Source organism: Lycium ferocissimum, chromosome 9, assembly GCF_029784015.1.
Source record: "Lycium ferocissimum isolate CSIRO_LF1 chromosome 9, AGI_CSIRO_Lferr_CH_V1, whole genome shotgun sequence".
Taxonomy (NCBI): Eukaryota; Viridiplantae; Streptophyta; class Magnoliopsida; order Solanales; family Solanaceae; genus Lycium; species Lycium ferocissimum.
The window spans coordinates 63359689-63380796 of NC_081350.1; the positions used below are offsets into that span (position 1 = coordinate 63359689).

Genomic DNA, 21108 nt, shown 5'->3' on the forward strand with positions numbered 1-21108 from the left:
AGTTGAAGGATGAGAATGAAGAAGAAATGGGATGAAATGGGAATGGAGAAGAAATAAGAATGAAGAAGAAATGAAATGGGTACTACTCGTCGATGTAATAGCGACATCGTAGTAAAATTACTAATACTCCTTTGTTCGCATTTATTTGTCCATAATTATTGGAGGATTGGTTGTGGTGAAATTGGTGGCGGATTGGTGGTAGTGAAATTGATTGCGATGGTGGTAGCGTATTGGTTTGGTTCCGATGAAATGAGGTGGTGGTGATGAAGAAGAAGATATAATTATTGAAGGATTTTAATGGCTAATTAGGGATTAATTAGTGTAAATATAATTAATAAAAAAATTAAATGAATAAAGAAAAGAAAATAAATATAAAATTAAAATTTAGGAAATTTTTAAGGTAGAGGCTGATAGTCTTGGTGTGGCGCTGATGTGGCAAGAGAGTGGGTTACACTTCCCATTGTGCAAGTGGTCATCAGTTTGCAGGGGGTAAATAATTTCAGTTTTTAGATATTCAGGTGTGTAATAGGTCGCCTGTATAGTTTAGGTGTGATATCGACTTTTCGGGTATAGTTTAGGGGTGCTTTGATGTATTTTGCCATTATTTTTAACATCTTCTTTGTATATAAGAAGCAATGCTTGTACCTTGAGACGTACTCCTTCCCTTATATCGTGAAACACATTGCTCCCTTTGAATCATTAACACACAAAAACTAGAGGAAAAGCATCTCACTTTGTTGATGGCGTTGTGAGCAAGAAAGGCCACGAAAAAGAAGTAAAAGTGGTGAAAAATGGAATAGTAGTACGTAATCAGAACAATGGTCACATAACCTTTCATCCTTTAGGTGAAAAATGACAAAAAGAAAAGAGAATATATCCATTGCTTCCTTTCAACTCCACCTTCTCACACCATGGGTAATTATCTATACTTGTTTCCTTATAATTATATATACTTACAAGTAGGTATACACACAAAAATAAGCTAAACAACATGATAGAAATGTCACCACCATCTTGCTCTCTCATATTTGGAGTTGTTCTCTTGTTTTTATCAGTATTTTCATTTACAAATATTCATGCTCATCATTGCACTGAAGGATTCTTGTCAGAAGCGAACCAGAGAAATCTAACTATAACATTTTGCAAGCGATATAAAGAAAGCAATGCAGTCGAAATAGCGATGGACCTACGCGAAAAGTCTCGAAGACTTGACGTAATGGTGGGAGCTAAGTTAGAAAAAAAAACGGGGTGGCTGGCCTGGGGTTTGAACCCTGGTCCAGAAGCTAGAATGGTTGGGACACAAGCTCTCATAGGTAGGGTTGTCGAATGAGCAGGTTAGGTTAGGCTGAATTTGGGAGGGTTAAAATGGCTGAGTTAATAAATTGGCTGTTATTGACCTGCCCAAAAGTTATTTGGGCTGAAATGGGCTATAAATGGGGTCATAACCCAACCTGCCCAATTCTTACTAATTTTAATTGTTTGGTTTGTTCTTTTATAACTTTTTAATACCTAATTAAACTATTTTGTTTTAACTATTATACTATATATAACATATCAAATGAAAAAAATATCTTTTTGTAAATATTCTAACAAAATTTCTCGTGCTTTGGCTACATATCAACTCAATTTTTGATAGGCTGAAATGAGCCGATCTATTAAATAGGCAAGTCAATAACCAACCCAAACTTGAACGAATTGGGTAGGTTATGTTATAATTGGCTAATTTTGCCACATCTGCTCGTAGGTATCAAGAACATGAATGGGGAATTACTTTGGGATAAATACAACATCACAAGGTTTACCAAGATAGGTTGTCAACTCTTGCCTTCTGCCATTGACTTGATCATAAGCAATTCCACTTTCAATTTCAGTTACATTGAACATCTTCAGTATTATGTCATACAAGCAACTATTGTTCTTCCACTGAAATATGATGTGTCGAGATTAAATCATGTGTGGCAAGTTGGAATTGATGTGGCAGAAGGAAAGGAACCAAAGATGCATCCTAAAGAACTAAGGAATTATGATAGCACTGAGACAATTAACTTGAGGACTGGCAAAGGTCGAGGCAATAGAGTTCATGCATCTTCTCGAATAAGAAAAGTAAGTCAGGCTTCTACTACTTTTGAATATGGATAAATAATTTATTTTGCTAACTCCATATGCATATATAACAATAGGAAAAATTACATCTCAATGCATTTTTATGATCTATTTTACAAAATATGACAAAATGTATACATATAGTACACATATAAGATACATAGTATAATATACATACCTATACATATAGTATACATATTCAGTGTATAAATTTTGTAAGTTTCAACTATATTGATAAATAAGTTTGGTTGAACTGTACATATAAGTTTCCCAATTTCCCAATATAATTAGCCGCGGTATATGTAGAATGCGCACCCACTATTTTATTTATCTTTATCAAGAAATTCTTCAAACTACACTAAGCGAAAAGTCTGTTTTGTGTTTTTTTTTTTTTCTTTTTTCTTTCTGGTTTGAAAACAATTTTGTTATATTGGTCAACGAAGTATTTGCACGAAGAAGAAAAAAGAACAAAAATAAAAAGGTTCTCGTAGAATCTGATTATGTAACCCTCTTTCTTTTTAATCAATTCCAGCAAAACAATACATCTTTTTATTCTTAGAAACAATTTAACTTTAGACCTCATTTACCGTCATGATTTTATAGACTGAGAAATGTCATAGCTTGTTTAAAACCTCAAATTCAAAAGCCTTTTTAAAAAAAAAAAAAAAAAAAAATTGTGTCTAGTCAAATAGGTTTATATAAAATGAAATAAAGGAAGTAAAATTTAGAAATTCCAACTATTAAAATACGCATAAAATGAGATAAATGGATAAAAGTAAATCAGAATTTTCGTTCGTTTTAAAGTAAAAAAGGTGAACAATAGAACAAGCATCTAATATTTCATAAACCACCAAAGGATGTGGTGCAGCGCACAAATGGTCTTTCCTTAGCCAGAGGTACGTTCGACGATATGGAAAAATCCTTGGTAAGGAGTGCTTTTCCTAGAAATGGGCCTTACGCAGCGCCATATAGTCGGGCTCCAATGGGGGTACCAGATGGAAAAAATAAAATAAAAAAAACTAATACTCTATTTCTTATTATTGGTATAAACGGCACGTGTTTCTGTACAGACAAATATACTAACATCAACATAAAGAACCCGCATGTTGTGATATTTTTGTTGCATAATGATGAATTGAGAATATTATGTGCAGGTTCATGGGATATTAAATATTATTGGGTGGGGTACATTGCTACCTATTGGTGTGATCATAGCAAGGAATTTCAAAGAGTTTCCATTACCTTGTCCGAGTTGGGAAAAATATCATATTATATGCCAAAGTGTTGGATACATTGTGGGTTCAACTGGCTGGGCTGTTGGAATATGGCTTGGTAGAACATCCAAATATTACTCCTTCTCCACACATGGAACTTTTGGCATCTTCATTTTCACTTTTGCAACCCTACAAGTAAGAGTCTCTCTATTGAGATCCCTCAATTATTGGTAACGTGTAACTTCGGTCCTTCTGATACTTCACTAGCATGTACTCCCTCCATTCACTTTTACTTGTCCACTATAGTAAAAATATATTTTCACTTTTACTTGTCCACATTCGCATATGAAGAGAAAGACCAAACTTTTTTGTTTCTTGTTTTACCCTTACATTAATTATTCATTAATTTTCAAATCATTTTTCAAGTCTATTGAGACACCAATTAATATGGGTATTATGATAAAATATATACTTCATTTATTAATTATAAAGAGTCATGCAAAATTAAAAGTGAACAAATAAAAATGAACGGAGGGAGTGTATATTACGCTTGAAACAACCAATTAGATGAGTGTTTTTGGTCCGTCTGGTACTTCACAAGCATATTTACTCTTCAACACAACACAACATTATATATCAATTGGTTTTTCACAACATTTTATGCTCTCAAAAGTATACTAACATATATTTGTGTGGATATTTAAATAATACTCTCACGGTTCACTTTCGGTTGTCAACTATACTAAAATCAGATTTTCAGTTTTATTTTTCCACTTTAGCATATTAAGACAAAAACAATTTTTTTTCTGTTTACCCTTAACATTAGAACTACTAAATTCTCCAAATCATTTTCCAAGATTTTTTTTTGAAATGCTAATAGTCATGGGTATAATTATAATAAAATATACACTTCATTTATCATTTTGTTAAAAGAAGTGTAAAGTCCATTGTGGACAAACAAAGGTGAAGGAAAGGAGTATATATTAATAGTGTGGAAAATTATGTATTATTAGTGTATTTTAACCGGTCATAACAGATGATCTATGATTTTGTAAGTTGTCAAATTAGAATTATGTATTACTGCTGGCCACTATTAACCTGAAGGTGTAAAAATTTATACATTGTGATTGCAGAAACCCTCTAAATCTACACAAAAATTATTAATGTCAACTTGAACCAATAAAAAGAGTTGCAAGTAGTAGAATAAATTATCTACTGATGATCCTAACGAGTTAAATTATTGATATCTTTTTAGCTCATATTGACAAATAAAGGTCTCTGATCATTTGGTTTGCCACACACAGATGCTGGTTTTCATATCATTTAAACCGGGCGATCATGCCGGATTTCGTACGTATAGGAACATGTTCCATCATGTTGTTGGATATTCATTACTCGTTGTGAGTGGTATCAACATATATAAAGGGATAAGCATAATGCATCCGGATGATCCGCACTTGCTACCTATTTATTTCGGAATAGCTGGCTGCCTGGCTTTCATCTTTCTAGTCTTTGAAATTGTATCTTGGTACAGATTTTTGCATGTCAAGTTTGGTCTTGGGATTCTATGTGAAAAGAACTTACCTTCAAGAGAAGATGGCAAAGTTCAGCCTAGTGATACACCTAAAAACAACTAAGAGACACCAATACAGAAGCAACAAGGCAGTTGCTGCCGTTTATGATATAGTACGTGTTTGCAGGGTCGGAGGTAGAGGGGTGCAAGGGGGTTCAATTGAACACCCTTCGTTGGAATATTATACTACTATATTAATAGGTTAAAAATAATATTTTTCCATTTATAAAAGTTGTTGAATCCTTTTAATGTAAGAATATTTTTTTTGAATCCCTTTGTTTAATTCTTGGCTCCGCCACTGTGTGTTGGACCATTTACTCGTTTCCTTCTGTTTTGGCTCGATTCTATTCTGTTTTGTCCTATTGTAAGTTTCTGTTTGGAGCCTTTTTTTTACATCTTTTGGTGTGGTAGAATGCATATTTTCTTGGCAAAGGCTTCTATCTATATATTCTGCAGGTGATGTAATTATTTTTTGGACTAAAAGCTTATCCAAAAAATAATTATCTGAAGAGTAGTGTCATAATCCAAAATCTCCCAAAATGACTCTCATCGTAGCTTTAGATTGGTATAGGGCATACCAACCGAAAAAAAAAAAAAAGCCAATAATTAGGACGCTCTCTTCTCTCTCCTCTCCCATGCCAAAACGTAGTCACATGGTGGCACCACCTACTGGCCAGCCGTCAACGGCAGTTGGCCAGCCTTTGGATATCGCATTATCATCAAACTTCCCACCTCTACCATCAATGACACTCCCCACTAACAACCCTACTCACCCGCTTCCTACTATCCCTCCCACTTCATATGCCAATACTTTGATAGATCCAGATGTTGTTTCCATGCATGAGTGTGATCCCATTCCCTTGAAGAATATTACATACGTAGATGGGATTCCTTACGTAAAATGGACATCAAGTGAAGTTGCTAGAATGGAAGTGATAGAGAATCTACAATATGCAATAGTTGGAAAATTCTCATACAGTTGGCCTGAGTTGGAAGAGTTGAAGAACATCATTCCAACTCAATGTGGTGTTAAAGGAAAGTGTCAGGTTGGTTTTTTCAGAAACAGGCAGGTTTTAATACGATGTACTAGGATGGAAGACTTCATTACTATTTCATCCAAAAGTGCTTTTTGGCTCAAGTCGAAGGATGGATTTTCCTATCAGATGAGACCTTTAATAAATGATTCAAAATTTAAGATTGATGAGGAAACCACGACTGCTATGGCATGGATCTCGTTCCCTAATCTTCTTCCAACTTTTTTTGTGAAAGAATCATTATTCTATCTAGCTTCTGCTGTTGGAAAGCCATTACAATTGGATCTTGCAACTGTTAACAAAACTAGACCAAACTGTGCTAGGGTTAAAGTGCAAGTGGATTTATTGGCAGATTTTCCTAAGTTTGTGATGATGGATATAGAAGATGAAGATACTAAGGAGATTCGTAGTCTTAGAGTGAAGATTCAATATGATCATCTCTCTAAGTACTGTACTGAATGTATGTTACAAGGTCACTCTAATGATGACTACCGAGTCCTCCATCCAGATATAGATGATAAGACTGTTGATCAAAGGAATAAAGTTGCTGATCAGGTTCAGGTTCAAGGTGATGATAAGGAGAGGGTGGAAGAGCCTAGACAAGAACAAAGAAATAGAAAGAATGAGAATAGAAGAGGTTATAGAGGATGGCAAAAACCTATTCAACAGTATCTTCCCAAGGTGTTATCTAATGGCAAGGTGGTGACTTATCCTGGATCAAAGAATTATGTAGATTCAACTGGAAAGGAAAACAAGGCTGAGGATAGTAATCATAATAGTGATGAGGGTACCATGACAAAAAATCAAGATATAGTGATCAGCACTAACAAGTTTGATGTCCTATCAATAATTAGTGAGGAGGAAGAATCCAGCAAAGTGAATAATGCAGCAGAAGTGTTTAATGCCAATGTGGAAAATGATATTCAGAAAAGCGGTGTGGATCAGGTAGTACAAACTCCTAAGTTAAGCACTAGGGATTGGGCGGAAAAGAACTTTAATCAGGTGGTAAGCATCTCTGAAAGATCACCAACTGGTACTGATGAACAGAAGAAAAGTGGAGGGGCTAATGAAAGCTCTTCAATTGATATAATTGTAGTGGTAAAGGAGGAGGCAACTAAAATTGTCTCAGGGGCAAGTGAGGAGGAGATTGGAAAGGATCTTCAAGAAGTTGAAGATATTGCTCATTTGGGGTGTAAGGATGATGAGGTTGAAATCACAAAGGAAGCAGGTGACAGTATTAGTCAACTGCCAATACCAAAAGAAGTATCAGATGACATGCTACTAATTTGCCAGGAGGATCAGGTGCCAGCATACGATGTTATGGAACCTTCAGGACTAGATCTAGTCCTATATCAAGAGAAAGAGAGTGAAGAAATGGGTAATGAGCTAGTGGTAATTGGTGAATGCAATACAGAAGTTCATGTTGTCAATGAAGGAAAGGAGATCATAGGACTGGAAAATATTATTCCTGAGGATCATATTGTAGACTATGCCAGAGGTGAAGAAATTGCAGATGCAAAGAAGAAGAGCATTGATAATATACATGATGCAGCAGAGAAATATCAGGGAAGCCAAGTTGAGAAAGCCTTTACTCAAGGTAGTTACCCACCTGACACAGAAGGCAAAGTTTTGAAGGAGGTTACTGAAATGCCGGTGATGAAGGAAAATAATCAAATGATGCATGTGACTAAAAAAGTATCTCCCACTAAAGAATTGCATGCTTTAGTGTCTCATGATCTTAGTAGTATGGATAAAATTAATGAAGAAGAGTTATTGAAAAATCAATCAGGGAAGAATATAGACCTCAGCAAGATGGAAGAAGAGGATATATTGCAGCACAAGAATGGAATATCTAAAGCTGCTGATTTGATTCATAAAGAAGTCAACAAGTCTAAGAAGACCAAGAATGGTGGTGAAATTGGATCTGCTAAGATCCAAGGTAAAAAGACTCAAACAGGATCCAAAGGTGATGGGGAGGTGCAACCAACTAGGATTCTTCCAAAGAGAAATGTTACTAACAAATCTAATTTCCAATGATGAAGTCCTTCTTTTGGAATATTAGATCAGTTAATACTCAGAAGGCTTTTCATAGAGTTCAAATGCTGCACAAACATCATAAGTCTGTCCTCATAGCCTTATTAGAGCCTTTTCAACAATCAAGGCAAATTGATAGATATAAGAGGAGATTGGGTATGCAATATGCTAAACATAATTGTAATAACAAGATTTGGTATTTTGTTGCTGATGGAATTGATGTGGAAGTATTAATGGACACTGAACAACAAGTGACTATTAAGCTTCTATTTCAGGAAAATGGTAAGCAACTAATCTCTACAATGGTTTATGCAAAGTGTGATTCTGATGCTAGATTAGAGTTATGGGATAGTATATACTCCTTAGCAAGCTCTATGAATTTACCATGGATGATTGGTGGGGATTTTAATGTTATTTTGAATGAAGAAGTTACCTGTTTATCCATCAGAATATGAAGACTTTGCTTTTTGTGTAAACTCTTGTGAATTAATTGAAGTAGAGTTTAGAGGGATCTTTTTACTTGGTGGAATGGAAGAACTGGGCCAGATTGCATATTCAAAAGATTGGATAGGATTATAGTTAATCAGCAGTATCAGGACTGGTTTACTAACTTGAGTATGAAGCATCTATCAAGAATAGGTTCAGACCATGCTCCACTCTTGCTGTCAGCAGGAGAGCAGGCTCAGCAGTTTCAGAAGCATTTTAGATTTTTGAAGTTCTGGTTAGATCATGAGTCTTTCATGGATGCAGTGGATCAGCATTGGAGAACTGAGTTTATAGGAGATCCATTCATTACATTAAGTTAAAAATGAAGAGTTTAAAGGCTGCTTTATCTAGGTGGAGTAAAGAAACATTTGGAGACTTGTTCAAATAACTGACAATCAGAGAAGATATTGTGAAGATCAAGGAGCAACTATTTGAGGAAGAACCATCATAAGAGAATAGAATGGTGTTGCAAAGGGCACAGGCTGAATTCAAAATGTATCTGCATTTTGAGGAAGAGTTTTGGAGACAAAAAGTAGGCATCCAATGGCACTCAGATGGAGACAGGAATACAAGATGTTTTCATAGTCTTGTAAAAGGAAGAAGAAAGAGGTTGTTGCTTACAAGAATACAAAATGTAGATGGTGAATGGGTGGGACAATTTGGATGATATTGCTACTGAAGATATTTCATTTTATCAAAATCAATTTTCTCAGGAAAGTGGTGGAGTTGATTCAAATTTATTGGATCACATTCCTGAGAGAATCTCAGAGGAACAAAACAGCTTCTTGTGTGCTAAACCAACTCTTGAAGAGGTGAAAAATGTTATTTTTGCATTATCACCTGATAGTGCTTGTGGATCAGATGGCTTTTCTGGAGTTTTTTTTTTATCAAAGGTGTTAGAATATAGTTGGTGCTGATGTGTATAATGTGATCAGTAGCTTTTATGAGGGACAAACTCTACCAAAGTCAGTAACTCATACAAATCTGGTCCTCTTGCCTAAAAAAGAATTATCAACACTTTCTCAGACCTGAGGCCAATCAGCCTCAGCAATTTCATAAACAAGATTATTTCTAGGATTACATGATAAGCTAGAGATGATTCTGCCATCTCTAATATCTCCAAATCAGTCTGGATTTGTGAAGGGTAGAAATATCATTGAACATGTGTTGCTTACTCAAGAATTGGTGGCTGATATTAGAAAGAGAGGGAAACCTGCTAATGTCATCATTAAGCTAGATATGGCAAAGGCTTATGATAGACTTTCTTGGAGGTTCCTTGTTCAATTTCTCAGAAAGATGGGATTTGCAGAAGAGTATGTAGACATGGTATGGAGATTGATTGCTAATAACTGGTATTCCATTCTCATTAAAGGACAATCTTTTGGTTTTTTCCATTCTACAAGAGGGGTCAAACAGGAAGATCCTCTATCTCCTGCTCTTTTTTTATTCTAGGTTCTTTGAGGTCTTTTGTCTATGGCTCTTAATTCATTATTTGAAATAGAAAGTTTTAGAGGATATGGTATGCCAAAGTGGAGTGCAAAGTTGAATTCTCTGTCTTATGCAGATGATACTATCATATTTGCATCTACTGGTAAAACATCCTTGGAGATGATTATGTCCATTTTGCAAGATTATAAAAAAGAATCTGGACAAAAAATTAATGCAGACAAGAGCTTTTTTATATGCATAAGAAGGTGGCTAATGAAATTTGAATCGGGAGGTACTGACAAATAACGAGGGCTTGACAAAGGTGACTTCCCGTTTACTTATTTGGGATGTCCTATCTTTCATGCTTGAAGGCAGAAGTTGTTCTATAAAGATATCATGAAGAAAGTGAAGGACAGGTTGCAGGTTTGGAGAGGTAAACTACTGTCATTTGGAGGGAAAGCTGTTTTGATATCAAGTGTTTTACAAAGCATCCCCATTTATCTAATGTACTTTATGGTGCCTCCAAAATGTGTCATTAAGGATGCACAAGTTATTTAATAGATTCTTTCGGCAAACTAAGGAAAAAGGAAGAAGTAAGCACTGGTCAGCATGGGAAAATGTATGTTATCCTAAGAATGAGGGAGGATTAGGCTTCAGATCTTTACATGATATATCTAAAGCTTTGTTTGCTAAACTTTGGTGGAGATTCAGAACAAGCAGTACACTGTGGTCCCGATTTCATGTGGAACAAATATTGTAAAAGGTTTAGGCCATTTGTGGTTCGGTGGAAAGGGGGATCTCGGGCTTGGAAGTGATCTTGCTAGAGATAAAATGGAACATGGTATTTGGTGGGAACCCAAGAATGGATCTTCTTCAATCTGGTTTGATAATTGGTCTAAGATAGGTGCTTTGCATGATCATATACCTAATCATTATCAGAATGAAGTTTTAGGAGATGAGCTTGAAGAGTTGATGTGTGAAAATCAATGGAACTATGCAAAGCTACAAGAGGTGTTACCAGTAGATATTGTTGATCATGTCAGAATGGATCTGGGACATTTTGTGAGAACAAATGAGATAGATAAGCCATGGTGGATGTTCACAAGTTCTGGTAAGTTTACAGTTAAAAGTGCATGGGAGGAGTTGAGAAATAGAAAGCAGATATCAACTGTTTGTGACAAATTCTGGATTAAAGGCTTGCCATACAAAATCTCATTTTTCCTATGGAGACTTTGGTATTGGAAGTTACCTATAGATGAAGTGTTGATGATAATGAGAATCAACATAGTCTCAAGGTGTTGGTGTTGTCAGAATCAGCAGGAAACCATGGATCATATTCTCATTCAGTCCTTTTGCAACTATAATATGGCATTATTTCTCAATTGCGGCGGTGTCTTGGGCCACTTTCCTACGGAGTTAGCGAGACAATCTTGTCTTTGGTGGAACTTTCAAACTACTGCAAGATTGAAGCCTCTATATCAAGCAATTCCTGTATCGGTTTTATGGCAAATTTGGAAGAGCAGGAACACTAGAAGGCATGGAGGGGCTGTTTCTCAGACAAAGTCATACATGAGGTCAACAGGAACATATATATGCTAGCAAGGAAGAGATATCCTTGGCTGCAGAACATGCCTAAATGGTGGCCTAGGATAGTTGAATTACTAGAGAACTACAGGTTGCCATTAGTATAGAAACAGGTTAAGTGGACATTTCCAGATAGACGATGCTTCAAACGGCAACCGATGGTGCTTAAGGGAATCCGGGACCAAGTTCAGCCTTTTTTATTAGAGATAGTTCGGGAGAGTTTATATATGCTATGGCAAGGATATTAGCGAGACAACTAATCTAGTTCTTTCGTGGCCATTGAAAGAATTAAGTATTGTGTTCTCCATGAGTTATTGCCTGTTATAGGGAATTAAGTATTGTGTTCCATTGTGTTTGGGAGGTGCCATGGAACATTGCTTTGCCAGTGAGGAGTATACAAAGATGGAGGAAGGAAAAAGAGGTTTCAGCGGTGCATGTGTTCAGAGAAGGAAACAGTGTGGCGATTATTTTACTAACACGGTTTTGATTATCACACCCCGATCGATAGGGTATGATGGGCACCGACCCTTACTTAGAGTCGAGCGAACCCGCGGCTCTCGTTATACTCATAGTCTCATTGGGCCCTTAAGTCATGGAATGAAATGCATGATGAAAGTTTTTTTCGAAAAAACATTCTTTCCGTCTTTATCAAATCAAGTAAGATCGTGATCATATAAAATCTGCAAGTAATGCGTGATAATACATCGGCTTACGAGCGCTTACCATCGACATACTATATACGTGACTCGTACGCAAAGTCTCTAACATAAATCATTATACCATGACATGGATACTCGACTCGGTAACACTCGGAAAGAAATGGAGCTCGCCAATCAGTTTGGAACATCTTCTAGCCATATCTCTGCGTACGTATACACACACGTGGCATGAAACGCGGCGTCACAAGAAGGGACGTCGGTACGAATAATGTGCGAGTATGTAAGGCATGAATCATAACATAATATAGATATGGAAAGTAACAATGAGTAAGAGATAACACGAACATCCGGATGCCTCGTAAGGCGGATGTCGTGCGTGCTTAGCCTTTTAAAAAAAAACATTTCATACATATACATAGTAACATGCCCGACCATAAAGGCTCGGTGTGAAAGTAACATGCCGGCCATGAAGGCTCGGTGTGATATATAAGTAGTATCATGCCCGGCCATTTAAGGCTCGGTGTTATCATCATTAGCCTGCGTCCAGGCCTCCCGCGTTCGGGGCAATATCATAACATACCCGGCTGCAGTGGTGTGCACATCTACGTGCCTGCCCGGCCGACTATAGCGCGGCACGGTGTGAGAAAATACATACATATATATATAAAGCATGCATAAGAGCCCAATCAAAAGCCACAACTGTATCGGAGTGACGTAAGGTCGGTAACCTCCGATTATGTTATGGAATAATTATCGTCGCTTTGTCTCACCTTGAAGGAACAATTAATTTAAGGTGAGACTATCAATGGAGAATAGAACTAAGAGAAAACATAGAATAAGACCATAAATCTCATAGGGCATCAAGTCATGTACTTTTGGAATCTTAAAAGAAATAGTCATCATTCATGAACAAAATTGAGACATCAAGAAATAGTTCAACGTTCTCATATCGTCGTCGAAAACATAAACTTGAAACCTTTAAACATGAAATCATCCTCATCATTTTCATCATAATAACATTCTCATCTTTAACATCATCATTGTTATTGAAAAACATTCCCATCGTTGCCATCATAAGAGCTCACATAATCACAACCTTTGGTTTGGAAGATACAAATATTTTGGAAAACATTTATGGATTATCAGGAAGGAAATCATGCCTCGGGATCTTAGACTTCTTAACTTTTGATAACAAGGAAAATATGGAAACATTTATGAAATCATAGCCTAGAGATCATGCCTTTGAAAGAAGGGGACGAGCCTTAACATACCTGGAAGATACTTCTCGATTTCCAACTTATTTCCCGTCTTGCAACTCGCTTAAGAATTATTCGTAGCCTCGTAATCCACATATAGAACCATTCATAATATCGTTAGGATCATCGTCATACGCTCGTCTTAAACACTTAATGAAAGTCCTTTTAGTCTTGTCGAAGTCGGGCGATTTCCCCTGTTTATATGCCTAGCCCGAGATTCCAATTCAACAACCACAACATCAACAACAAAACCAATAGCAATAACATCATTTCCAATACCAACATATGCGATAAAACAGCCCACACACTGTTTTCTAAATTTCCCAACCAACCAACTTGGGATACGACCAATTAATAACTTTATTTCCGTAAGGAAGTCGAAATTAATACTAACAACATCAATAACAACATTCTCAACGTTCTACAAGATAAATATATGTATTTTCATCCAAATTTCTCTTCAACTCTCAATCCATAATCCAACAACATCAACACAACAACTATAATCTTTATTCTTTCAAATATCCCTTAATCAAACATGATAAAAAGAGGGATTTGATGATTCATACCTTATTTTATGAAGGTAGCCCAAATCTTCATCATTTTCTTGTTCCCAAGCCACTCCAACATTAAACAAAATTATATTCGCGTCTACGCGTTGTCCGGACCTCGATTGGTACTTCGTTACTTGAAATTTCACTCAAAATCCTCAATTTTTGAGATGTATATTGCTCCCTTGGCTGCTGAATTTTCTGGAAATTTTTGGATGAAAAAAATGGGATTTAACCCTTTATATAGGGGCTGAGGCGGCGTCACTGTAGCTACGATCGTAGCGATCTTTATCGTAGCGGTACCGCAGCGCGATTCTGTTGCGAGTTTTTTACTTCATCGGCTCGGTTTGTAATGTCTATAATTCTCTACTCCGATGTCCTATCAACGAGCGGTTTATTGCATCACAACACTAGACTCGACGAACTTCCTTTTAGGCTTTTGTTTCACCTTAAAACTCCAAATATACTACGAGATATGCGCCTCCAAAGTTGACTGAAAATCCGTCCAGCATTTCTCAAATTTTCGTCGAACTTATTTCTCTTCAATTTATTCTACCTCGAAATATTCCGAAACTCTCCATACATGGTATTTGTCATTCATTATACTAAAAATGGTCATGTTCTCGGGTCTCAAAATAGTCTTTCCCGACTACGACTTACGAGATTGTAATTCATCCTTTTACTTCGTTGTTACGTACTTTCCATGGCTTGTGCCTTTCAAAACATCATGGGACGTCTCCGACACTCCATTACTACGGTGAGGTACATGTCATACTCATGCTCTGAAAATGCGGGGTATAACATTGATTTTGCAGGTACAATTCAATACAATCAGTTTCAAGGTATTCCAACTCATGGAAGAAGATTGATCAACATGGCTAAAACCCAACTTCCAAACTTCAGAGTTAGATCAACAACAAAACAGGCTTCATACGACAATCAGGACAACAGCAGCACAGAACATCAATGAAGGTAGGGAAGGGGATACAACTGGAAATAACTTTGTTTTGTGGTGTGTGGCATCAACCTTGGTTCATTCTACCACAAAACACTGATATTACTAGTTGGGAATTAATCAATGTGGAATCAGATGCAGTAAGTAATAAGCAGGAGGTTCATCAGCAACTTTTGTGACTAAGTTCAGAATCTATGCTAGTTAAGATCATGCATCTATAAGATTGGAAGCTCGAACTACTTCATCCAGGATGACCTGAAGATAAATTCAAGAGATTTGATTCATTCCACTTGTGAGACTTGAGAGTGTGAAAGATGGATACAAATCAAGGTCCCTGGTTTGCTTTAGTATGATGAAGGTTCTAGTAGTGTTAATGTGGTGATCATAGCTAGTTTTCAGCTTTCTAGATAGTTTCTTTTCTTTGCAATTTTTCTGTAACTTGCTTTTCTTCTGTAAATATTTGCTGAAATAAATTCCCACCATTTTAGGTGGTTTTATCAACCAAAAAAAAAAAAGTCATAATCCAAAATCTGGACTTGACTCTAATCGGCACTTAGCGAGCATTTGTTCACTTAGCGAACTTTTCCCATACAAGTAGTAGAAATATATGACAAGTACAGTCAAATCTCTCTATAACAACATTGTTGGGTTCGAAATCTTTTGGCTGTTATAGACCTATAACAATATTTGACATTTAAATAAGAGTAGGTTGTTTTAGGCCAAAAAGATAAATAAAATTTGATTTTTTATTTTTATTTTTAATGTTATAAAATAACAAAATTATTTAAATTTTAAATCTCAAAGATATGCATACTTCACTAACTAAACATTAAAGAAAGTTAATACAATTTCAGTAAATTCATAACCAAATGTATGAAGTTTTAATCTCTAAGGCACACATTTTAAATCTACCTGAAATTTAAATTTTTTCAAGCTTGATAGAAGAAATTTATAATTGTAGCTTGTTTCTCTAGTCTCTTAGTAGTGATATAACACTTAAATTTATGAAGATTTGCATCCAAACTTTTAGCAAACGAGTATCCAATTATTTTCCCTCGAAGGGAATCTAAGAGTTGAACCGTTGAATATTCTATCCTAGTCCAAGTAACAATAGATATTCAATTTTTATAGATGATTTTTTTTTCATAAATAAACATATTATTTATTACCAAGAGGAATATTTACAGCTCAAAATGAAGCAAAAATTTTGCACCACCAATTTGACATAAGGCCCCATTCGAGTGCCCATACCATCATCTACCCTCAAAACTTCTAATCTAGTATCCAAAACCTAGCACCATACTTTGGGGGATAGAAATTCAAATGTGAAACATAGCTTGCAAGTTTAGGGACAAGACTAAGTCTGAATAACACCTCTTGAATAATCAGTTTAATGATAACATACATATGGGGGTCTTCTTCTCTTCTGAAATACCACAACATTCCTCTCCATCCACAAGTGATATACAACAGCAGCCAGGACAATTCTATACACAGTAGCTCCTTTACTATGTCTACCACCAATTAATAGCCCAAGAAGCTTCATCTTTCCAGGACAAACAATTCCTGTTAAGGTCTTGCCATAGCAACAATTTCTTCGATATTGCACCAGATACAGTGCATTGAAAGAGCAAATGTGTTACACCTCAAAAATTTTCGCGTCATTTGCGTCGTAAGTAAACTAATGTAAGCTCCGAGAGGTCATGTGTCACACTTCGATGAGAAGCATGACGGGCACCGATCTATTGGCCGGATGCCACCCGGCGTAATAGTTACCATGATTTTCATACAACTGTTATTCGATATAATATGACTCTAACATGACTGAAAGGACATCTGCACGCAGAAAAGGCCCCAATATAGAAATATGCAATGATCCGACATATATATATATATGTGTGTGTGTATATATATATATATATATATATAGCCTACGAGGCCGCAACAATATCATAAGTGTCATAAAGCTGGCAAGGCTATCAGGAGAATATCAAAACCCAAATCAAGGCCGACAAGGACAAACATAATATCTACATACCCCACTATGTCTATGAGCCTCTAAGAGTGTGCATGCAAAAGCGTAAAGGTCGGGAAAGGGCCCCGACATACCCATAGTAAATAAACATATATCATAATAACATAAATATACTAAAAGATAGCAAGCCTGGAGTAATGGTACTTGCTAACGCAGCTGATACTGGAAGTCCTACTGTGGTGGAGATTCTCCGCTACGCCTGCCAGGACCTGCAACACGAAATGCAACGTCTCGTGCAACGGGACGTTAGTACGGATAAAAGTACTGAGTATGTAAAGCGGAATCAATAACATAAGTAAGACAGAAATATAAAAAGGATAGAAGTAACCTGAGCCATCTGAGAGCGTATAATATGCAATGCATGAGTTTAAAAATCTTATGCAAGTATATACGTATAGTAGTATCATCATCGTGTCATCATCATATCATCATCATCCCGTGTCCAGCATCATAACATGCCCACTGCAGTGGTGTGCACATCTAGTGCCTGCCTGACCGACTATAGCGCGGCACGGTATAGTAAAATATATATATATATATATATATATATATATATATATATATATATATATATATATATATATATATATATATATATATATATATATATATGCTTGAGGAGTCAATGACCGACATCCGGCCTCTGCAGTTGATGTAAGGTCGGTAACCTCTAATGAATTATGGAATTCGTATTGAATTCAAGGAAATAACTTAATAATGATAAACATGATGATATTTCAAGAAGCAATGAAATAAATAAGGCATTAAAATTTGGAATACATATCATAAGAATGGAGTAACTTGTTATGGAACACTCGTGTTCATGTTTTAGTTGGATTCGTGCCAAAGAAAGAGGGAAACAAACACCTTACATACCTTGAATCGCTGGTCCACTACTTGAAGGAATTCCTTATTCCGAAGCCCGCTCGTCCCTTTCCCCTTCAATGATATATGACCTTAGTTAAGCCTTAACTGATCATGTAAACCAATGCATACATATATAATGTATCTTTGAGACTACTTGGGGTTAAGGGAATTCGGGCATTATTTCCTTTACATCTTCTACTTCCACCGATCTTCCAAACAACTTCCCACTGCCAATAATAATGTCAACAATAACATAATCAAGAGATTACATTCAAACTTGGCTCAATTCTACCCAAACTCCTTTTCGGATTCCATCCATAGCCAACAACAATCACACCATATTTTATGATCTTTCTTTTACAACTGCTTTCACATTTGGACTTGCTAAGCCTTTTTATCAACTCAACATTGTTACGGTTCGCATTTTGCGGGCAGGGTTAGCGCTCAGGAAGCTACTTCGAACTTGTTGGTGCTCTTTCGAACTTTATTTTAAAAGAGTCGCCACCTAATTTTTAGTAAATTAGGAAAACCAGATTTGAAAGGTTTATTCATACACTGTGAAAAATCTTTCGTATTCCAAAGTTCTAGGTAAGAGTTCTGGTGATCCCCTAGGGAATGTGTTAGGCACCCTAGTATTAAGGATCCGTACTAGATGGTTGACCTTCGAATTCCAATGTATGTGTATGTGCATATATATATATATATATATAGGTTCCTTTTTCAGTTCATGCACGATCATACACGGTCTCGGGTTAATTCGTTTAGTGCATTTAGAAGGTCCTTACTTAGACTTTGTATCTATACAGATGACTCTACACGGGTTTTAAGAATTCATAAGTTTAAAAGCTCATACATTTTTGTTATTAGGCGTGTACGAAAGAAAATTGGTTTACTGTCGTTGAATTGGGCTTAAAAACCAGACGAAATCCTCTTTCTATTTCAAGCATTGGGCTCAGCCCGAAAAATTGTGAATTTATACCTCTTTTCTGAATAAGCTCAATAAATCAAAAACATATATACTCCATTTTTGACTGAAACTCAAAATCCTATTTTCATATTGTTGGGCTTGGCCCAAAAACGTGACTTGGTGCTTTTAAGAAAAACTTAAAAGAGTCCAGCTTCAATTTGCCAAAATGAAACGTGTTTTCTTAATACCAAAAATGGGTTCCGTTCAATTTGTATTTTTCTGAAAATATATCAACAACATCATAAGTATTTGCCTTTGTCTATATTTTGTACTTGTTTGGAAAAAAACTATACGTTTTAGTTTAGTCATTTTTAGAGAAAAATCATTTGTATCGAGTTTGGATTTTGAAAATCATTTGGGGACCTAAAGTCAAACTAAACGGCATATGTACCGTTGTCCTAAGACGGCTAGTTCAAAAAATAAAGATTCCAATATAATTTATGAGTTTTATACAATTTTACACAAATAATACAATCAAAATCAACTTCAAATTAATTAAATAAATAGAAAAGATGGGAAGACTAGGGGAGTACCAAGCCCCTGTTTGGCCATTTTCACCCATGGCGAGGCCTTCTATGTGTATAACATATATGTTAGCTTCCCTTTCTTACTGGATTCGCACCAAATGTGAAGAAATGCTTGTTGGGCCTCAGCCCAACAGGTTGGTTTTATAAATGCCCAAGTGGCCATGCAGTGAAGAAGAAAAGAAACAAAGACCCCGGTTAGTTTATATTTTATTGATCATATCACATACATAGCTATACACACATACATATATATATCATCACATCTATTCACAAGTCATGTAGTATGCATATGCATCTCTATGCCCTTAGACTTTATTGGGGAAGACTTGGGTAGTGAGAAGGGAAAGTCATCACCATCTGCATTCCTGATGCCACACAAGTTCCAAGAGGTTTCATGAACATCCAGCATGGCTGGACATCAGGGGAAGGTTTAGACCAGGCCCACAAACTACTTTGTTCTCCCAACCAATACAGCCATGGAAGACACAGACTTACATATCCATATACAGCCTTGGAACAGATATAACAAGTCTAATGCACATAGTTATAGGATAGCCACAAATTAATAGGAACAGGTAAAGAGTATGGCGAGCAAAGATGAATACACAATAGGCAGGTGTAATATTCCCATAAACCAAAACCAAGACAACTGAATATGACTTAAACAAGGATAAAATAGCATGGATACAATGTAATCAAAGCTAGATTGAACCAAACAATCACAACATTAGCAGGTACATAGTGGTAGTATAGTTCAAAGCAGTATTGAACCAAGTAGGCATTATGTAAACAAAATAAGCAAAGACACATAGACATAGAGAGATTAAGAGTAAACTGCAGGACATAGATAGGGGATAGCCAAGATACAAATTAGGCATACGGACATGGGGTGAGCAAGAAGTAAAGCTGTAGCATCCAGTAGTGAAGCAAATAAGATGCAGAAGTCAACTCCAAGTTAATCACTCCAAGACATAGTAATCTTATAGGAAGCAATTGATGATCAAACAAGATCAAGTTTATAAATAAGCATGGACATTGCAAAACGGGTTTCCCTTGATCCATTTGGTTGTAGGCAAAACTAAACAGGAACATGAATTCAGATTTGATGCGTTAACTTAAATCCCTTCATAGACCTTAAGCATGGAATAGTCACCTTAAGCATGGAATAGTCACATATGTGGATAGAAACCAATGTCATTCAAGAAATGAAAGGAGAAAACAAGCAGACATTAGACAGAAAAAATATAGTCTTAGCTTCCAACACTGATCTCTCAAAACATTCATACTGGACAAGTTACCAGGGTTCTCAACACAGTTAGGTTCTCAGAAGCAAAGCATTATCCCTAAACAAGTCCTGAGAGATACCATATAAGTGCACAGGGTAAAGGAAAGCAAGGTGTGTTCATGTTTTTAAGCAAAACTACACGACAACCATTCAGATTTCCACTTTTAAGCCTAATGACTCAGCCCCTTTTAAAGTAACCTGGACAATACTCAGCTTTGTCATTTAAGCAAAACAGTTCATACCAATAAATAGTTTACCTAGAAAAGTCACACAGGTCTAAACAACCTCATTTCTTCCTTCCCCTCTCTTACTTTATCTTGAACATTGAAAAGATCAACCACACAAAATAAATGATCCTCCTGATCCTTTGTAAACAATCAATGACTCATCATTAACCCTCATCTGTCATGTTAATAGCCTCTTAATTAGTTCAGACCCCTCTCAGGTTCATTTTATTACAGCATTTGACCTTGGTTAATGACTAATATAGATCCCCTAGTGACCTGTTTACTCCGGTAGACATGAATGCACCCATGATTCACTAATCTAG

The 21108-nt window shown here is 36.2% G+C and overlaps 1 protein-coding gene across 1 annotated transcript; it reads left to right on the plus strand.

Moving 5' to 3' along the window:
* Nucleotides 1-968: 968 nt before the first annotated feature.
* Nucleotides 969-5139, plus strand: LOC132031472 (cytochrome b561 and DOMON domain-containing protein At3g25290-like). Its single transcript, XM_059421450.1, has 4 exons — nt 969-1313; nt 1745-2103; nt 3258-3512; nt 4622-5139. Exons 1-4 carry the CDS (start codon nt 992-994, stop codon nt 4952-4954), a joined length of 1269 nt encoding a protein of 422 aa, XP_059277433.1. The 5' UTR covers nt 969-991; the 3' UTR covers nt 4955-5139.
* The last annotated feature ends 15969 nt before the right edge of the window (nt 5140-21108 follow it).